Below are 18686 nucleotides of genomic sequence, written 5' to 3' on the forward strand. Positions count from 1 at the left end.
GGAAGACAGATATACACAGGCTATATCCACATACTAACTTTCCCCTAACCTCCCCAAATTTGGACAGTCTTTTAGCTTGTCTGGGGTGGAATTACACGCTTTCAATGTCACTATGGAAAAGTAAAAATGCAGGCAATACTGTGTACATTTTTAGAAGCTTATTTAGACTTTTTTATTGTGTGGAACGGGCAAGGGAGGGATTGAGTATGTTAGAAATTTTACTCCAAGGCAAGCAGACATTCTTCTAGTCCTTGCTTAGGAGTAGGCTGTTTAGAGCTCTAGTCTTCTTTGACACAGGGTGTATCACAGGGAAATGTTTGTGAGGAGTTTTGTTTCACAGTTCTGTTTCTGATTTCCCTGGTTCTTAGGCCCATTGTCTTTCCTGATAGAGGGAAAGGAGCTAAGTTTACTGGGTCAGACTTTTCCCTGAGGCACAAGGATATAATAAGGGACATCTTCTGAGTTCTGAGGGCATAGTTGAGACATCAGGTATAATTATTTCTTAGAGTATTCTGAAAACAGAGGCTTAAGGATATGCAGCTTTGGGGATAATTAGAAGCAGATGTTCAGGTGCTCAAAACCACATTTCTTGATACTTGCCACCACCCTCCCTAACCACCTTCTGAAACTGCTGAAAGAAATAGTGTGTTTTTGAGAAGAAGGAAGAGCATTACGAGGAAGGATATGGTGTTTTTGCTTGGGTTGCTCTAGTTTACGGTCACATATCACCTGCCCTTGCAGGTATCTATCTGGTTCTCTTTGCATTATCTCTCAATTGTGTAAGTTTATATTATTCCTAACCAGATTGCTCAAAATGTGCCATTTATTACTTATAAATCAATAAAAATATTTTCATCACTGGAGAAGTTTTTACATATTACATCCCATTCAATACTCACAATACCCTTGTGAGGCAGAAACTAAAATTCAAAAATGGCCAGATGCTGTGCTTGAGGACACACAGCAGATAGATGGCAGAAAATGTGCCTCGAACCAGGATATTGACTGGAGCCTATTCCATGACACCAGAACTCTAGGCCCCATCATATTTCTCATCTTTCCAGCCCTCACACCTTCTGTCAGTATCACACAGTTGTCTTAGAACTGTTGTTGAAGGCAAGGGAAATGATTAAGTGGTTTCTCTTGGAGGGAAAAATGAAACTTGTCCATTTTAAAGCAATACCATTTCTTTGTTCTTGGACTGTGTTCCAGGCTTACTTCTGCTTCTTTTCCCTCAGGCTGACAGACCTTTTCTTGTTGCAATTGAGACTGTAAGATCAACCTGGATGTACCTTTCATACCTAGAACATATGTAACTTTTCTTACAGTTCAAAGCCATTCAGAACCTAGATTTGGGTATTTGTGTGCCCTTGTTTTTTTTCTTTCATATGTGAGGATCACAGCATTGAGGTATTTAGAGTTTAGAGAGACGCATTATCCCTAAATCATTCCTCATCTGTCCTATGATTTAATCTCCATGTACTTCCCCTTTCCTCATGTTCAAAGGACCCAGGGGATTCTTCCCTGGCCCACAGGAGCCCCAGCCAACACAGGGACAGGATGATGTCTTCTAACTTGGTAGTCACTGGTTGGGCGTTGTGGTCTGATTCACTAATAAAGAGGTATGAAGCTGGGTTATTTGCTTCTTTCCAGACCTCAGTTTTCTAATCTTCAAACTGATAGTATTGAACATGCTACATCATGGGAACATGAATAATCTTATAAACTCTTAGTGTGGTAGTCTGCTGGAAGACACATCTGCAAATTTTCTCTCCCAGTTTTAGTAAGATGGCTGTAATATGTAATTGTTTGGCCTTCACATTATTATTTTTACCAGGAGGGTATTTTTATTCCAGGTGAGCAGTAACTTCGTGTCTACTCCACCTTGAAGGAGAGGGGATAAGGGAAGTCGTGAGGCCATTTCCTGAGATATTGGGTAAAGAAGCAAGTGAAATATATGGGAATTATCCAAGGAAGACCCTAAGCAATGTTGGAGTCATTAGGGACCATATATTATTCTGTAACCTTGGCAGTCATGTGAGTTTTGGAAGAGTGGGATGTCTCTGAATTTAGAGCTATTCTAGACATTATTGTTTGACAATTTCTGTGTGTGTTTTTCACAGTTTCAGGTGAAGTATAATGGGATGAGGCTAGAAGACTATCTGGGGTCAGCGTTGATTAAATCAAGCATAGTATACAGAATTTAGGAATATGAGCTGGATGGGAATGATTTTTATTCAACAGGATTTTATCACTCAGATGTGGTTATGTGAGTTGCCCCAGATCACACATATTTGTGGGATATATAATCTTGTAACCTGGTTTTTGAAATTCTTGTCTAGTGTATCTCCAACCCATTAGCCTCTTTTTGAAGAACTTGAAAAAATTTGGCTAAACTGAAAATTATTTTTGACCTTTTCTCTGAGAACTGTGAAGGAGAGTGGTGTGGTGGTGTTGGCATTAGGAAGGCCTTATGTCTTAAGTTCCCAATCTCCACAGCATCGAACCTCACCTGTCTACCTTTCTTGGCAGTGGGCCGTGTTCCTCCACGTCGGATGATGACCAGAAGCCTTTCCAATGATTCTCATCTCTTTCCACCTGCTTTCTTCTTGGCTGGCATTCCAGGGCTGAGTGCTGCCCACGTTTGGATCTCCATTCCTTTTTGCTTCATGTTTTTCCTGGCACTGACTGGAAACAGTGTCCTGCTTTTTTCTCATCTGGACAGAACATAGGCTTCATCAGCCTATGTTTTTGTTTCTCACCATGCTCTGTTTTGTGGACCTGGTCCTCTCTCTCTCCACTCTGCCCAAGATGCTGACCATTTTCTGGTTTGGTGCTACAACTATCAGCTTCCATGCCTGTCTTTCCCAGATGTTTGTCATCCATGCGTTCTCTGCCATGGAGTCAAGGGTGCTAGTGGCCATGGCCCTGGATTGCTTCGTGGCTATCTGTAACCCATTGCATTATGCAACCATCCTAACCCCAGCTGTTGTCACCAAGATCAGAGGCCTGGTGGTACTGAGAGGTGTGGGACTGACCATCCTTTTTCCAAGTCTGGCCCACCGGCTGCCCTACTGTGGCTCCCACACAATTGCTTATACCTACTGTGAGCATATGGCAATAGTGAAGCTGTCCTGTGGGGCAACCACTGTGGGCAACCTCTATTCCTTCACTGTGGCAATCTTTCTTGGTGTGGGGGATATGGCCTTTATTGCCTACTCTTATGGGCAGATTGTGGAGACAGTAAGGCATTTGCCTTCACCTGAGGCACGTGGTAAAGCAGGCAGCACATGTACAGCCCATGTCTGTGTCATTCTTTTCTTCTATGGACCAGGCTTTCTTTCTGTGGTCATGCAGAGTTTTGGGATACACACAGCCTCTGGTGCCAAGGTCATCCTTGCCAATCTCTACCTGCTCCTTCCCCCTGCATTGGATCCCATTGTCTGTGGAATCAAGACCAAGAAGATTCGGGAGCGGCTGTTCACATTTCTATGCCCCATGCGGACTGAGCCCATTTGAGTATAATTCTCATTAGTTGGAACTTAGGGGACAGGGTGGCTCTTCCCCATGGGGCAGAAGCCCCACAACTACGTCACTTACCTGGTGGGGACAGTGAAGATAAAGCAAATGAAGTTATTCTGGGTGACTGTAAGTTGAGAAATGTCTTCTGTGATGTTTAGGTATTGGGATGAAAGACTAAGAAGGGCTGTGGTGTCTCAACTGAGCAATTACAAAGCCTTTTTCTGTTATTTTTTTCCCTAAAAGTTTGTATTTGTACTGATAATGTAAATGCATGAATTTATAAATGTGAAGAAGCAAGACTGATAGTCTTGGATTCAAGTGACCAGGAGCTTAGGGAGAGATGAACTGGATGCCTAGTTTGGACATATGAAGAAATGGAGTGCCTCACCACCATGTTACTCACAATCTGTACATGAGAGTGGATAGACCCTGACTACCAGGGAAACTTGCACTGCAGAGAAAGAAAAGTGGCAAATTATGGAGACAGTTTAGCATTATTTTATGAGAAACTAAAATATTCATGTTCTATCTGACTTCAAAATTGTAGATAGAGCTTTCTTTATTCTATGTACTTTTTCAGTCTGCTTTTGAGATGGGTGACTTTTGATGCCTCCTCTTGCATTATTTTTTAATTTGTACATGTTTGCAGTAAATGATGTTTACATTTCTCATGTGAAGTTGGTACATGTACACAACACATCTTAATTCCCTATAGTATTATATATTTTCAATCTTTGAGAGTAATGATAACTTTATTTTTTCATTTTTAGTTTCAAGAGCAACTCAAGACTTGAGTTAATCAAACTTAAAGTTTATTGCCACACACTAATTATTTTTCGAATTCTTTTTCTGTGTACTTATGTTTTGTCTTCTTTCCTCTCTTGCTTATTCCCTTCTCAATTCTTACCATTGGTATTTAATTTAACCTCCTGGTTATATATTCTTACATTTTGCATATTTTTGAAATATATAATGTTGTCTGAGTGTTATATATTCCTAGCATATATAAACGTCCTTCTCTAAATTCCTCAAATGTGTAGTTGTCTCTAGACAGGGTTAACTGGGCCCCTTTTCATGGTAATACAACTTCCTGTTCTTATTCTCACATTATCCATTCATCTTGAACATCAGTTCAAACCTGACTTCCTTGGAAAAGATTTTACTAGCAACATCAAGTCACTCATTTTTTTTAATCTCTGTGTATGTTTCTCTAATTATCTATCATAATTTATAATCATACCTATTTGATTGGATGAATGATCTTTGTCTTGCCTACCTAATAGATAATTTCTATTATATTCTTAGCATAGTTACTAGCATATTATATGCTCTCCATAAATGTTTGTTTAATAAATAAATCTTATTTTAATAGATTGTATTACTATTAGCATATTTCTTCATCAGTCACATGAATATAATAGATTATTCTGAATAAGCAACCACATAAATCTCCATAATAAGCATTCAGTGTATTTATATTGATGAAATGAAACATTGTCATTATAATCACTATTGTCATCAAGACCAACATCTCTTTAACTCAGTCTTTTCAAAATTTGAAGTTAGTAATGGTGATATTTTAGACACTGCACAGAGGCACTGTAGAGCATGGATACTCTTGTAGGGCAGACTCACTGGTATGTATAAGTATAGAGGAAACAGAAAAACAGCATTTACCTTCTTCATTTGCTCCCTCTTTCTTTTCTTCATTATTTCCTTTCATATTTTGAGTATTTACAAGGCTTCCAGAGTGATGGTGAGATGAACTTGAAATACAAAAATTACAATAAAATGTGATAGAGCTGTAGTAGGTATTAGTTCTGAGTCATAGAGAACTAATTCTCAGGAGTGGGACATCAGCTGGCTTGGGTTGAAATGACGCTGTCAATGGCCAACATTTGCAAGACTACAAACCTGAATTGGCACAACTTAGTTTTTGTACCCAGGGGGGAGTCTACCTGAAATCTTTCTCCTAAGTGGCTTCTGCTTTATACCATCTGTTTTAATGTCATTTTTCTTTGTTAGATATTTGTCTTCAGTATTACTGGAAAGAAGATAGCTCTTCAAATCAAGTGCAAGAAGTGCAGACTGATCCTATTTTTGCTTCTGATCTATAGGTGGAAGTGGAGCAAAGATCTGCAAATGAAGACTGAGTAATCGCTGCCATCAGTGGACCTAGAAGTCTCCAAGTGCTTTGAGCAAACTAATTTTGAACAATTCTATTTTGAATATCTTGTTAGTGGAAAAAAAACCTTGTTAATAAGGGCAGCTTTTCTGTATTTAGCTCTTATTCCATGGTACCTCGACTCCTTGAGATAGAGACTTTGAACAGACACACACACACACACACACACACACACACACACTCATTTAATGTCTTCAAAATGCAAACAGAACTAGTGACACCGTTATTTCAATTTCATGTCAGTTGGAAATGTTATACTTCCCATTTAGTAGGGGTCATTTATTTTCTTAGACCTTTTCTATCTCTGGATTTATGGTGAATTTAGTGTGCTTCTTCCCAAATGAAATGTTCAGTTTTTTGTGTACAAACAGGCAAACAAACAAGCACAGAGTAGTGCCCCTTGGGATTCATGTAGAATGCATACCATCCTCTATTGCTCTCACTTTATGTAATCTCTCCTCATCACTCTCCTTCATTACATGATGACATGGTCAAAATCTTCTCTATTTTTTGGTTAACCATGATAGTGGTTGGAAACATTAGTACTCATGTGGATGGCTCATTAAAATGGCTTTTTATGTTCCTGGTTTCTTTATCCCCAAAGATTCCTACCCATCTACCATTCCCATGACATGTCCCTGAACCTCTCTAGAGATCTCTACATTTTCTTTCCAATAGTTATTATCTTGGTTTAACCCCTTTCTATCCATTCTCCTAGAATAATATTTTGTTAATGAGGTCATGTACCAGTACTCTGCTTAAAATCCTTCATGGTTTTCCATAGCTCTTTAACATGGATTAAAGGACCCTATATGCCAAGGTTCTTGCTTAATCTCTAGGCTTATTTCCTAAGCACTACCACCCTGAATTTTGAAACTTTTCAAGTCTTTGAAAATATCAGATCCTGTTTCTTTTTGCCTTATAGATTTTGTGGCCTCGGCTGACTCCTACACCTCCTTTCACCTTTCACCACCTCTTTTGGCTACCATATTGGATTAAGAAGTTCTTTTGTGCGCTCCCTAGATGGGAAAGGTCTTCCTATTGTACGTTCAACATGCAGTAGTCTTCATTTTGAATACTTATAAATGCTATTAATTACTTATGTGATCATGTACTTAGTATGTATCATCCAATGACTCAGAAGGACTGTCTTATCATAATATTTATTTTTTCTGATATCAATAGAGTACCTGGAGTTGGGAGATTTTCAAAACAGATGCTCTTCAACTTCTGATGGAGTTAAATGCCAATGAACTCATCTCAGATTGAAAATATCACAAGTGAAAAATGTGTTTAATACACTTAACCTATTGAAATCCCAGCCTAGCAACCCAGTACACTGTAGAATATCACTTGTTCACTCTCATGATTGTGTGGCTGACTGGGAACTGCATCTCATTGCTGCTGCCCAGTAATAATGTCTTATTACAGATTGCTAGCTTGGAAAAGATCAAAAGTCAAAGTTGCCTGGTCTCTACTGAATGCATATCATTTTTGCACCTTTGTAACACTGAAAAATTATAAGCTAGGGAAAGCCTATATATATTGAATAAATGAGCTTTCTGCCAGCTGTGAATGAAATACTTGTTGACTGACTGAATGAATGGATTGTGCACTTGAGGCATTGTTCTCAAGGAGGATGTCTGCACTGAGTGGAGTGGTACTTTAGTCAAGATTGGGCCATGGGAAGGATCTTCTGGGTGATGGAAAGATATGGTAGAGGAAGGATCAGACCATCTGATTGGGAATTTCCCAGAGTGGACTGTCTGAGGGGCCCTACTTATCACCACTTGTTATGGCAGTGCAGTTGATGTCCTTCCATGTGTCATACTCCTACACAGGATAAGCAAATTACTCAGTCATCCTAGGCAAGTGACAGTTGTGTTAACGTTGAGCTCCTCTGAAGTGGACTCTGAAGGAGAAATATGCCCACAGGACTTTTATTGAGAGATATACATGGGAGTGATGACTGCTCAGGAGTGACAAAAGTAGAATGATCAGAGAAAGAAGTTAAACTGTGACACAGTTTTCTCAGGTACTTCTGCCAACCCAGTGGGACCTCTTGAGCTGGAATGAGGCTTCAATACTGTTTCAGTTGAATAAAGTGGGTTAGGTCATTGTATCCTTACATCACCAGTGATTGTGTGTGAGCTGGACAAGAGAAGGAAAATAACCGTAGGTGAAGCAGCCTTTTTTAAAGCATAGAAGTGACTCAGTTATGAGGTTCCAGCAGCCAATACTCCTAGAACTGAAAGGAATAAACATACTGAACCACAACATCATGAAAGAATTTACTGGGGTTTAAGATTGTTCGGCAAGAGTAAGAAATCTAAGTTCCAGAGCAGTTTGAGATTTCCCAACTGTCAGAAAATGAGGTTTTCTATCAAAGCACAGGTGTAGGAGTGATAGTTAACACTGGACAGAGGTGAGCCACTTGATTTGGTACAAGTGCTGTTACCTGCTCTGCCTCCCTGCCCAACCACCTCTCCCTGGGGGTAGTACCTTAGATCCTTGTGCCTCCCACCAATCTGTAGGCTAACTTTGCCTTTGTCCAGGTGTTTCTCTAAGTCCTCTGGGATCTGCCAACTGATATTAGCATCCTGTCATCTCAGTGCCTGTTCACAGTCAACTTCCATACCTTGGGGAAAGATCAAGATAGGACTTTCAGGGTAAAAATGACAGAACCAGTGGTGAGATGGTGCAGCCAACATCAGGTGTGGAAGTTGAGGTCAGTCTTGGGGGTTATGGTTGGGGGAAGCCTACCAACAGCTGGATTTTTCTTCCCTCACAATCTTTGTTATGAAGATTTATTGTCTTGGTTTGTGTGGTTCTAGTTTAACACCTCTTAGCAATTTCAAGTTTATTTCCCTCTGAATCAGAGTAGTTGTTCTCTTCTGATATGACCTGAGCACTGTCATGAAGAGTTGAGAATATTGACAGAAATTTGGGGAGAAAACATTGTTATAAATAAACCTGTGAGATTACAGACACCTACTAATCTCATTAAACCTTCATGATCAGCTTGAGGCATTTACAGGGACATTTGGCATGGTCTTAAGTTGGCGTTCTCACCACTCATAGTACATGAGGATACAGCTCCTTTAGTCAAGGCTTGCCAGAGCTAGTAGTCATGTTTCAAGTCTTTGGAAACTTTATAGATCTTGAATGATGTGTTTGTTTTTCTCTTTAGAGTTCAGAGACTGCTATGCAGCCCTTTTGAATAAAAATTCTCTTCATCACTGTTACTCCCAATCTAGAGAAGGAGAGCATCATGGAGCTTGAAGTGGAGATGGGAAATGTCTAGAGTTGAGCAAGAGGGATGTAGCAGGGAAGGATGTAGTGAAAACTTTCTGGAAATTTTCTCCTTTTCCAAGTTCTCTCTGTCTTGCTGAATGTCATGCAAAGCTTACTCAACACTAAAAGATGCATCCTGAAATTAATTCCAGAGACCAGAAATATGTCCTGGTCAGGCATATTGTATGTGTCTCAGATTTTTTTTTTTAAGCTCTGTCTCTGAGAGCTTGATTTCTCTTATTTTCATCTCTTTTAGGTCATTGTCATAGATTCACTATTTTCTGTATCTTCTCCTAATATCTCTCTATGTTCTTGTCTGTCTCTTTTTCCAATTCTCAGGAAATTCAGTTCACTGTTAAGAAAGAGATTAAGGAGAGATGGTCAGATCACATCCCAGAGAGGAGCTTCCTTGCCCATTTAGAGGCGGTGGCAGAAGTGACTACTAGTGGCCATAAGAACCCCTCATTTCTGACACACATCTAGGATTCTTCCTACCTTCTAAGAATAGGAAGATTCAGCAGGGCCTGTTATATCATGAAGCACCCCTAGGGTGTTATTTTGCTTGAGGAACAATGAGTCACGTTGGCTCTATCCTTTGAGTTCCATCTGTGCCTTGCCAAGTTCTTATTTATTTATTGGTTAATTTAATCACGTGGATGTTAATTTATTTATTTAATGTTTCCAATTGCTAAATAGATTCCAGTCATGTCTGGAGTTGCCCTGAGACTGCTACAAGTAAGGTATAGTCACTATTCTTTAGGGACTGACATAGTGGTTTTTTAAAAAAAATAAATGTTATTTTATCCCATTGCCCCTCCCCCAAAATAGTAGTTTTATAGCATAAGGCAATCATTGGAATGATGAAGCAATAAAGAGATTATGATAAGAAAGAAAATTACACATGTCATATTGCCTTACAGAAATTAAGTACAACTTCACAAAATCTAGGTAGTTTGCTTTAAATCTACATGAATAAGTAGAAGTTAAATGATTCCAGTTCTTTGTCAGTTATTCTCTCTTCCTAGTGAGAGTTAAATACATCTTCCCCTTTAAGTTCCTGGGAATTTGGTCCCTTCTTCTTTTCCTCTGAGGATCACAGAAGCATCTCTTGTACTTTAGTTATTAACATTTAACAAGCAGCTCAAGGCTTTTCCTCTAAGTTAGCCCATCTTGCAGGTTATTCTCAGGCACAGGTATCTCTGCTTTTCTCCTTCACCCACAGTTGTTCGGGTTCAGCCTCACAGCCCCACTGACACAGCTTCTGTCTAAGCATGGGTGCCCCTACAACTGCATAGCTATTCTCTGATTTCTCAGCTAAAAATGAGAAATAGGCTGCAGCTTGTAGCACAGGAATTAGCTAAGAAAGAGAATTAAATTTCTCTCTTTAGAATGTTAAGCACTGAAAAGTGAATTTTTGTATGATTTTGAGATCCTCCTGGAGGTCTCAGTAGAAATATCACTGCTACTGACTTTGGAAGAAACACAAAGGCTAGTAGATACATGCCAACTGGGCATTTCAAATTTTATCATTATCATGATTATAGTTTTAGAGCAATATTATAGCCACTATTGATTTATGAAAAAGACTCACTGAGTAACCTGTAGATGTGCAATCCACATGAACAGAGATGATCCTAACTTCATCTTTACATGTGCATGCGAATGCCCCAATATTGGAAAATACTACTTCAGAGTTCATTTATCTTTTAAGGCAAACACACAGACACCAACATGTGGTTTCAGGTTTTTTATTACAATGTTTGAGGGGGGTGAATCATATAGATAAGGTTATATCACCAGTTTATTTGGTACTTGGAGATGTCAGACACACCGAGTTATTATAATATGCATGATGAAAGACAGACATATTGAAAATTTGAAACAGAGAAGGAAAGTCATGGAGGCAAAGAGGAAAAAGAAACCTGTGCTCTCATACTTAGTCATCCTTTAATGTTGATGTTAATGATAGGGATAACTATCATTTACAGAAAAACATGTATCAAGACTTTACATGCATCATTTAATTAATATTTATAATAAGACTGTATGATAAATATCTATTATATTATCAGGTGAAGAATTCAAGACTTAGCTGAAGTTTTCCACCAAAGTTTTATTCCTAGAATATGAAAAAGACAGAGCTTAGATCCAAGGTTTTCTGTCTCCAAAGTTTTATTTACCTCACTGCATTGTGAAGTGATCCCACATGCTAGCTTTTGATTACCAAGGTTAATGAACTATGATTCTGTCTCTTGAAATAAAGCATTAAGGTTCTGAAGGATTTTTACAGTAGAGACATTTGGAAATCTATGGATGAACAAAAGGGCATTGTAAAGAGCTCCTAACATAATGTGCTGCTCTAACAGAGTCAGGGAGTCCTTCTAAATGGGAAGGAGTGGATTCTGACTTTTGAGGAATGAAATGGATCAATTTCGATAAAGGAGGAAGAATACACATGAGGAACGTGCAAAATAAGATTGTGTACTTATATAACTCTAAGAATATTGTAGAAGCTAAAGCAGAATACATGTGTAGGAATATATTACCTCTAAGACATAATTTATACACGAAAGATAAGCTTTGAAAACATTGTGTGCCTGTCTTAAATGTATGATTTTATTCCATGCATTTAGTTCATTGAAGGATTTTAACCACAGGAGCGACATGATATCCTGTGGATTTTTGGAAAGTCTGTAGTTTCAGGGTTGAAAATAGATTGGGAAGGGGATCATAGTAAAGGCAGAAAGACCTAATGAAACAATACAGATAAGAGAAATTTGGAGTGCTAACTAAGGCAGAGAGTGACATCAAGGGTTGAGAAAAAGAGGTACGTATAAGAGAGGTTAAAATATGGTTAATAGGAATTGGCGAAGGGGTAACAGGAAGAGTATATGAGGATAGTTTCCAAGTTTCTAGATCAAGTTGGATAGGTAGTGATGTAATCCACAAAAAGTTTGTCAAGAGATAGAAAAGATTGGGAATGGTAGGTAAATTTATCCAGTGTGGAATATGTTGAATGTATGGTGTATGTTAAAGAAGCAAATGGAAAATGGAGTTGTGGTTTAGAAAGGTATTTGACTCAAATACATATATTTAGAATAATGAAAAAATATAAATAGTTAAATCCATGGGAACGGTTGAAGTCAATTCAGAGATAATGTATGGAATAAGGAAGGGAGAAGAGGATAGAACTCTGCAATCAGCTTATAATGAGATGGAGAAGATGATGGGACTGAAGCAACAGGAAAAGCAGCTGTAGAATGTTAGGTCATGGAAACCGCGGGAGAGTAGTTTCAAAAGCAACAGACTCACTTACAATGTTCAGTAATATCCAGAGATTAATAAAGAGAATTCTTTCAAGTTGATAGTTCCAAAATATAAGTGATTGAATGGGAGAGTTTAAACATCTCTTCCAATGCAGCACTCTTATTGCCAAATAAAACTAGACCTATCCTAATTTAGACATGTGGAGGTCTCAATTATAAAAAGATTATTTTCAGAAAAGGAAATTTCTTCCTTTATCTAACTTTATTTCCTTATTTTGCAGGTTAAGCCACCTCATTCTCATGAAGATGGTAGCCAGATATGGCCAATGTGATAATGTATCAGGAATGGAGAAATCATCACATTGATTTCTTTTCTCTCTTCTGTCCCTAAGCCATTGATGATGGCTCTCAGCAACTTCAGCTGGAGGCTACTCCAGCCTTCTTTTTACCTAGTAGGTATTCCAGGTCTAGAGGAAAGTCAGCACTGGATAGCCCTGCCCCTGGGTGTCCTTTACTTTCTGGCTTTAGTGGGTAATGTTACCATTCTCTCCATCATCTGGACTGATTCTTCCTTGCACCAACCTATGTACCTCTTCCTGGCCATGTTGGCTGCCATTGACCTAGTCTTGGCCTCCTCCACTGCACCCAAGGCCCTTGCCGTGCTTTTGGTTCATGGTCATGAGATTGGGTACATTGTCTGCTTGGTCCAGATGTTCTTCATTCATGCGTTCTCCTCCATGGAGTCAGGTGTACTTGTGGCTATGGCTCTGGACCGATATGTAGCCATTTGCCGCCCTCTGCATCATCCCACAATATTGCATCCAAGGGTAGTAGGGCACATTGGAATGGGAGTGCTGATGCGTGGATTACTTCTTCTCATTCCCTTTCCCATCCTGTTACAGAACCTCAGCTTCTGCCAGGCTACTATCATAAGCCATACCTATTGTGAGCATATGGCTGTGGTAAAACTTGCTTGTTCACAAACTACAGTAAATCGAGCTTATGGACTTACAGTAGCAGTGCTTGTGGTTGGGCTGGATGTTTTGGCTATTGGCATTTCCTATGCTCTTATCCTCCAGGCAGTGCTGAAGGTTCCAGGGGGTGAGGCCCGACTCAAAGCCTTTAGCACATGTGGATCTCATGTGTGTGTCATCTTGGTCTTCTACATCCCTGGACTGTTCTCCTTCCTCACTCACCGCTTTGGCCACCATGTGCCCCATCACATCCATGTTCTTCTGGCCACTCTCTATCTTCTTGTGCCACCTGCTCTCAATCCTCTTGTCTATGGGGTAAAGACTCAACAGATTCGCCAGCGAGTGCTCAAGGTGTTCTACATAAAAGAATTGATCTGAACACTTCCCAGTTATTTTCTTCAGTGGCTCCTACCATGGATACAGCCAAGAGCCCAAGGCTGGTATAAATTATGTAGATAGTGGCCATATCACAATGAATAGTTCTTCTATTCCTACTAGACCAATGTAAAGAATACCCACAGGCACTTGGCTCCATAGTCTATGAGATATATCTGGCTATCTGGATTTGTGAAATACTTTTCCATTCATTATTTTTTAAAATCCAGATCCCAGTAGTTTTCTATGCCTTTTATCAGAGGCAGTAGGAAATAGGAGAAACAGATGACTGCTCTGGATAAACCACCTTTCAAGCTGTCATCCAGTGCCTGATCATGCAATACTGTCTGGAATGAGAATGGAAAGTCTCAACCTTTGCCTACTTTCAGGTTTAGAGTGTCTTAAGACCTGTGAGTGGGCTGGGGATTTAGCTCAGTGGTTCTGGTGCCTGCCTCACAAGCGCAAGGTGCTGAGTTCGATCCCTGGTCCAAAAAAAAAAAAAAAAAAAATACCTCTGAGGAAGTGCAGTGAGCTGCAGATTACTGGGCTCCTGGGTAACCATAAGGTCTCTTCAAAGCAGCTCAGAAAGCCTAAAAGCATCCTTCATTGTAATGTGAATGTTATTTATTTAAAACAAATATAAGTGGGGCAGGTACTGTATATAGCAGATCCTAAAAATAATATGAGTACAGTGTGTCTCTTTTTTAAAAATTTCTTTTATTGGTACATTTTAGGTATACAATGTGTTTACATTTATCATTGGATGCTTGTACCTGTACATGATGTATCTTGGTTCTTATTTTTTCCCCATTCCCTGTGCACCCTTCACCCCCTCCATCCTTCCCTATTTACATAGATTTTGTTTCCATTGTTTTTCTTTTGTCATAATTTTTCCCTTCCCTTCTTCCCTTTCCCCTTCCCCTCCCACTACCCCTACACCTTTGGACCTTTTCCTATTTCAAATTATCAATTATTCATTTTAATTATTTTTATCCTTATTTACACTTTCAGTTTCTCACATTAGAGAAACTATTCGGTATTTACACATGTGTGTCCTATTTATTTCACTTAAGAGTATGGCCTCAATATGCATCCATATAGCTATAAATGTCTCTAGTTTCTCATTATTTATGGCTGTCTCTTTTTTAAAAGTACGTTTGTATTTTAAATTTTAAAAATATTTTTGCTTATGGTAAAAGGAGACTAATAAAATGTGCTAGGTTCTGGTGTTGGAATAAATAGCTTTAATGTTTTAGTACTATAAATAGAGAAGCAGTCATGCCACTTAGCAAACTTCTGAAATAGTGGATATAGAGTGATATCAATTAGATCTTACATTTCTACTAGCAGGAACTGGGTAAAAACTTACAAAAGGTCAGTCACAATCAGTGTATTACATCCTGCTTGTTGGACACTGTCCTAAGAGGTGGTATAACTATATTTTTTTCAGTACTAGGGATTCAAGCCAGGGCCTTTGCATTGCAGCTACATCCCCAGCCCCTTAAAAAAGTTGATTATTTGGAGACAGGATCTTGATAAGTTGCCAAGTTTCTCAGGTTGGGCTCAAACTTATCATTCTCCTGCATTAGCCTCCCGGAGTTCTGGGATTACAGGAATGCATTACCATGCCTCCACTGGCATAATTCTTTTTTTAAATTTTTAATTTTAAAAATTCTTTTATTGATACATTTTAGGTATACAATATGTTTACATTTATCATTGGGTGCTTGTACCTGTACATGATGTATCTTGGTTCTTATTTTTTCCCCATTACCTGTGCTCCCTTCACCCCCTCCACCCTTCCCTATTTACATAGATTTCATTTCCATTTTTTTCTTTTCTCATAATTTTTCCTTTCCCTTCTTTCCTTTCCCCTTCCCCTCCTGCCACCCCTACCCCTTTGGACCTTCTCTTCCTATTTCAAATCATCAATTATTCATTTTAATCATTTTAATATTTATTTACACTTTCAGTTTTTCACACTAGAGAAACTTCAGTATTTACACGTGTGTCCTATTTATTTCACTTAAGAGTATGGCCTCAATGTGCATCCATTTACTTATAAATGTCTCTAGTTTCTCATTCTTTATGGCTGAGTAGTACTCCATTTTATAAAAAACCCCACATCTTCTTTATCCAGTTTCCAGTTGATGGACACTTGGGCTGTTTCCAAGCCTTAGCTATTACAAACTGTGCTGCTATAAACATAGGTGCATATATATCACAGTGGTATGATTCATTTAATTCTTTTGGGAAGATACCCAGCAGAGGAATAGCTGGGTTAAATGGGACCGCTATCCCTAGTTCTTTGAGGTATCTCCATACTGATTTCCACAGTGGTTGCACCAGTCTGCACTCCCATCAACAATGGAGAAGGGTTCCTTTCTCCCCACACCCCCGCCAGCATTTGTTATTGGTTGATTTCTTGATAGCAGCCATTCTTTGTGGGGTGAGGTGGAATCTCAGTGTTGTTTTCATCTGCATCTCTCAAATGACCCACTGGCATAATTCTTTAATGTTAACATTTCAGTCTTCGAAGTAGGCTAGAATGTAGTATTGTTACATTGAGGTATTATGCTTAGGTGTAAATTTTACAACTAAAAAAAATAGTCATTTTCTTTAGGGAGCATGAGTATTTTTCCTTAATTTGGCTGGCACATGTGGGTGAAGTAGGAAGGAGTGGTATGAGTTTCTCTTATTGCAGGAGGAATTACATGTTCTTATTATGTTGGTTTCGGGACTAGGACTTAAACTCTGATAAGTTGTCCTGGAGAAGCTCAGGCTATGGTGTGTTACTTCTATTACAAAACATCTTCCTTGAACCTAGAGGGATTTTGCTTTGATAAGTGATAAAAAGAAGCAGCTTTTTTGTTGTTACAGTGCTTGGAATATGGATATGATAGCGAGATCTGAAGCAGATTTCTTTGGTCATTAGATGAAAATGGGAGTTGAAAATAACAGTAGCAATGTGGAACTGTCTGTGTCCCTGACACTGGGTTACCAACCTGGACTTGAGCTTGAAACAAAAATAAACTTATGTAGGTTCTGAGTAAGATGTTGGAATAGATGTATTCTTGACGTGACTCTGGAAGTTAGAAGAGCTAAGAGTTCAAAAGAAGAAACTATATTCTGAGGACAGAAAAAGGGAGAGTTCCAGGTATCAAGAAAGAGGTGACAGAAAAGCTAAAAAGCATACAGAAAAAGGAAAGACAACACAGGGAAAAGTACAAAACAAAGTACTACTTCAACCCTGGCTCCTGGGGAATGAGGGAACCAACCCCACTCTGGAAGCACAGGGTAACCCTGGAGAGGATCAACAGCCCCAGTGATAAATACTGGAGCAGCAGTCCTAACTGCAGAAGAAACCCAGGGCCATTGCAAGCTGTAAATCCAGTGGTTTACACGTGTAGTTTTTTGAGGGGCCTGGATCTGAATGTTCAGAAGATTGCTTGGTTCCCATCACTTCTCCCCTCCAGTACAGAACTCGGTGATCTATTGCTTTCCCCACTCTCCATTGTGTTTGGAAATATGCCTCTGATTGGACATTTGGCATGCCCTCAGGTTCATGGGTAGGGGAGCCTCCAGAGTGAGTGGACACTAGACCAGCCCACATGCCACAAGGCTGATTGGGGATAGTAGTGGCTCTGTGCTCACAAAGGGAAACAAACAACAAAAAGCCCCTGAAGCGGATACAGTCTCAGCAGATAATATACCACTGACACCTTGTAGAAAGACTGGGCAGTGCTCAGTATTCACATAGAACCAGCCTGTTAAGTAGGAGTGGAGAGAAAAATACAACAGACCCCCAGTCTGATTCATCACCCCTCCCCCATACCTGGTGGATACCAATATCACAGGTCCTAGATAAATCTTTACCCATCCAAATACCTCAGCAGGAATATTTTAGACTCATTTTTTTCTTGTCTATTCTTTTTGTTTGTTTGTTTGATGCTTCCTTCCTCTACTTTTGTTTATTTTTGTGTTTTAAGTGGATTTAAAAAATCTCATTCTTTTCTCTTCTTTTTTCTCATATTTTCTTTTTATAATCTTAGTTCTTCCATTTTCCTTTCCCTTGCCCTTTCCAATTTTATTATTAATTTATTATTACTTTTTAATTTTTATTTTTACTGGATTATATTTTCAGTACACAATGATTATATTCCTCGTGGGGAGTTCGTACATGTACACAGCACATCTTAACTCTTTTTTCATTTCTTTGCTTTCCTCTCTCCTCCCTTTCCCTCCCTCCTCTTTGTTCCCTTCCCTTTTGCAAAAGAACTATCCCATTACTTTTCTATTATCTATCTTTTTTTTGCTCTTTATTTGTAATTTGATTTTCTCATGTAGGTGAAACCATGAGATATTTAAGCTCGTATGTCTGATTTATTTCACTTGACATTATGGTCTTAAAGTGCATCCATTTCCCTACAAATGACTAAAGTTTTAGCCTTTAATTCACTCTATATTATTATTGCCCTTTTCTGTCATCAGTGATGCTATGGTTCTTGTTTTTTATTGCATTTCAATATCTGATTTGTCTTTGTGTCATTGTTACACAGTTTGTTTTCTCCTCAAGATCTAGTCCTCCAAAGAAGTCTGGTCACTAAGAAGACCCTCACATAAAAATAGAAGAGATATTCATTCCAACAGATGCATAAATATCAACAGACTCACATGATAAATATGAAAAAGCAAGGCAACACAAGTCTTCCAAAGGTCCATAATTCATTAGTAAGTGAATGCAAAGACATCAAAATGGATAACATGCTGGGCAAAGAATTCAAAATTGATTTTTAGGATGATTAATGATTTCAAACATGATACAAATAACCAGCTAAATGAATTAAAGAAGACAATACAGGATATAATGGGGCACTTCAACAAAGAGAAGGAGATTCTGAAAAAGAACCAAACAGAACTGAAAATTAAAAGCTCAATAAATCAAATAAAAAACCTCAGTGATAGGAAAGAAACTTCCTAATCTTGGAAAAGATACTGATATCCAAGTATAGAAGGCATTTAGAACCCCACATAGGCTTGAGCAGCAGAGCCCCTCCTCACTTCCTATTA

The 18686-nt window shown here is 38.8% G+C and overlaps 1 protein-coding gene and 1 pseudogene across 1 annotated transcript; both read left to right on the forward strand.

The window, feature by feature from the left end:
• The first annotated feature begins 2018 nt into the window (after nucleotides 1–2018).
• Nucleotides 2019–3519, forward strand: LOC101723910 (olfactory receptor 52K1-like; annotated as a pseudogene).
• A 9092-nt stretch (nucleotides 3520–12611) lies between these two features.
• LOC101723555 (olfactory receptor 52L1) lies at nucleotides 12612–13648 on the forward strand. The gene has a single exon (XM_004863496.4). The coding sequence runs from the start codon at nucleotides 12666–12668 to the stop codon at nucleotides 13617–13619; it is 954 nt and encodes a 317-aa protein (XP_004863553.2). The 5' UTR covers nucleotides 12612–12665; the 3' UTR covers nucleotides 13620–13648.
• The last annotated feature ends 5038 nt before the right edge of the window (nucleotides 13649–18686 follow it).

The sequence above is a fragment of the Heterocephalus glaber genome, unplaced genomic scaffold, assembly GCF_053883595.1.
Source record: "Heterocephalus glaber isolate CG9 unplaced genomic scaffold, H.glaber_assembly_v1.0 deba00001428, whole genome shotgun sequence".
Lineage (NCBI taxonomy): Eukaryota > Metazoa > Chordata > Mammalia > Rodentia > Bathyergidae > Heterocephalus > Heterocephalus glaber.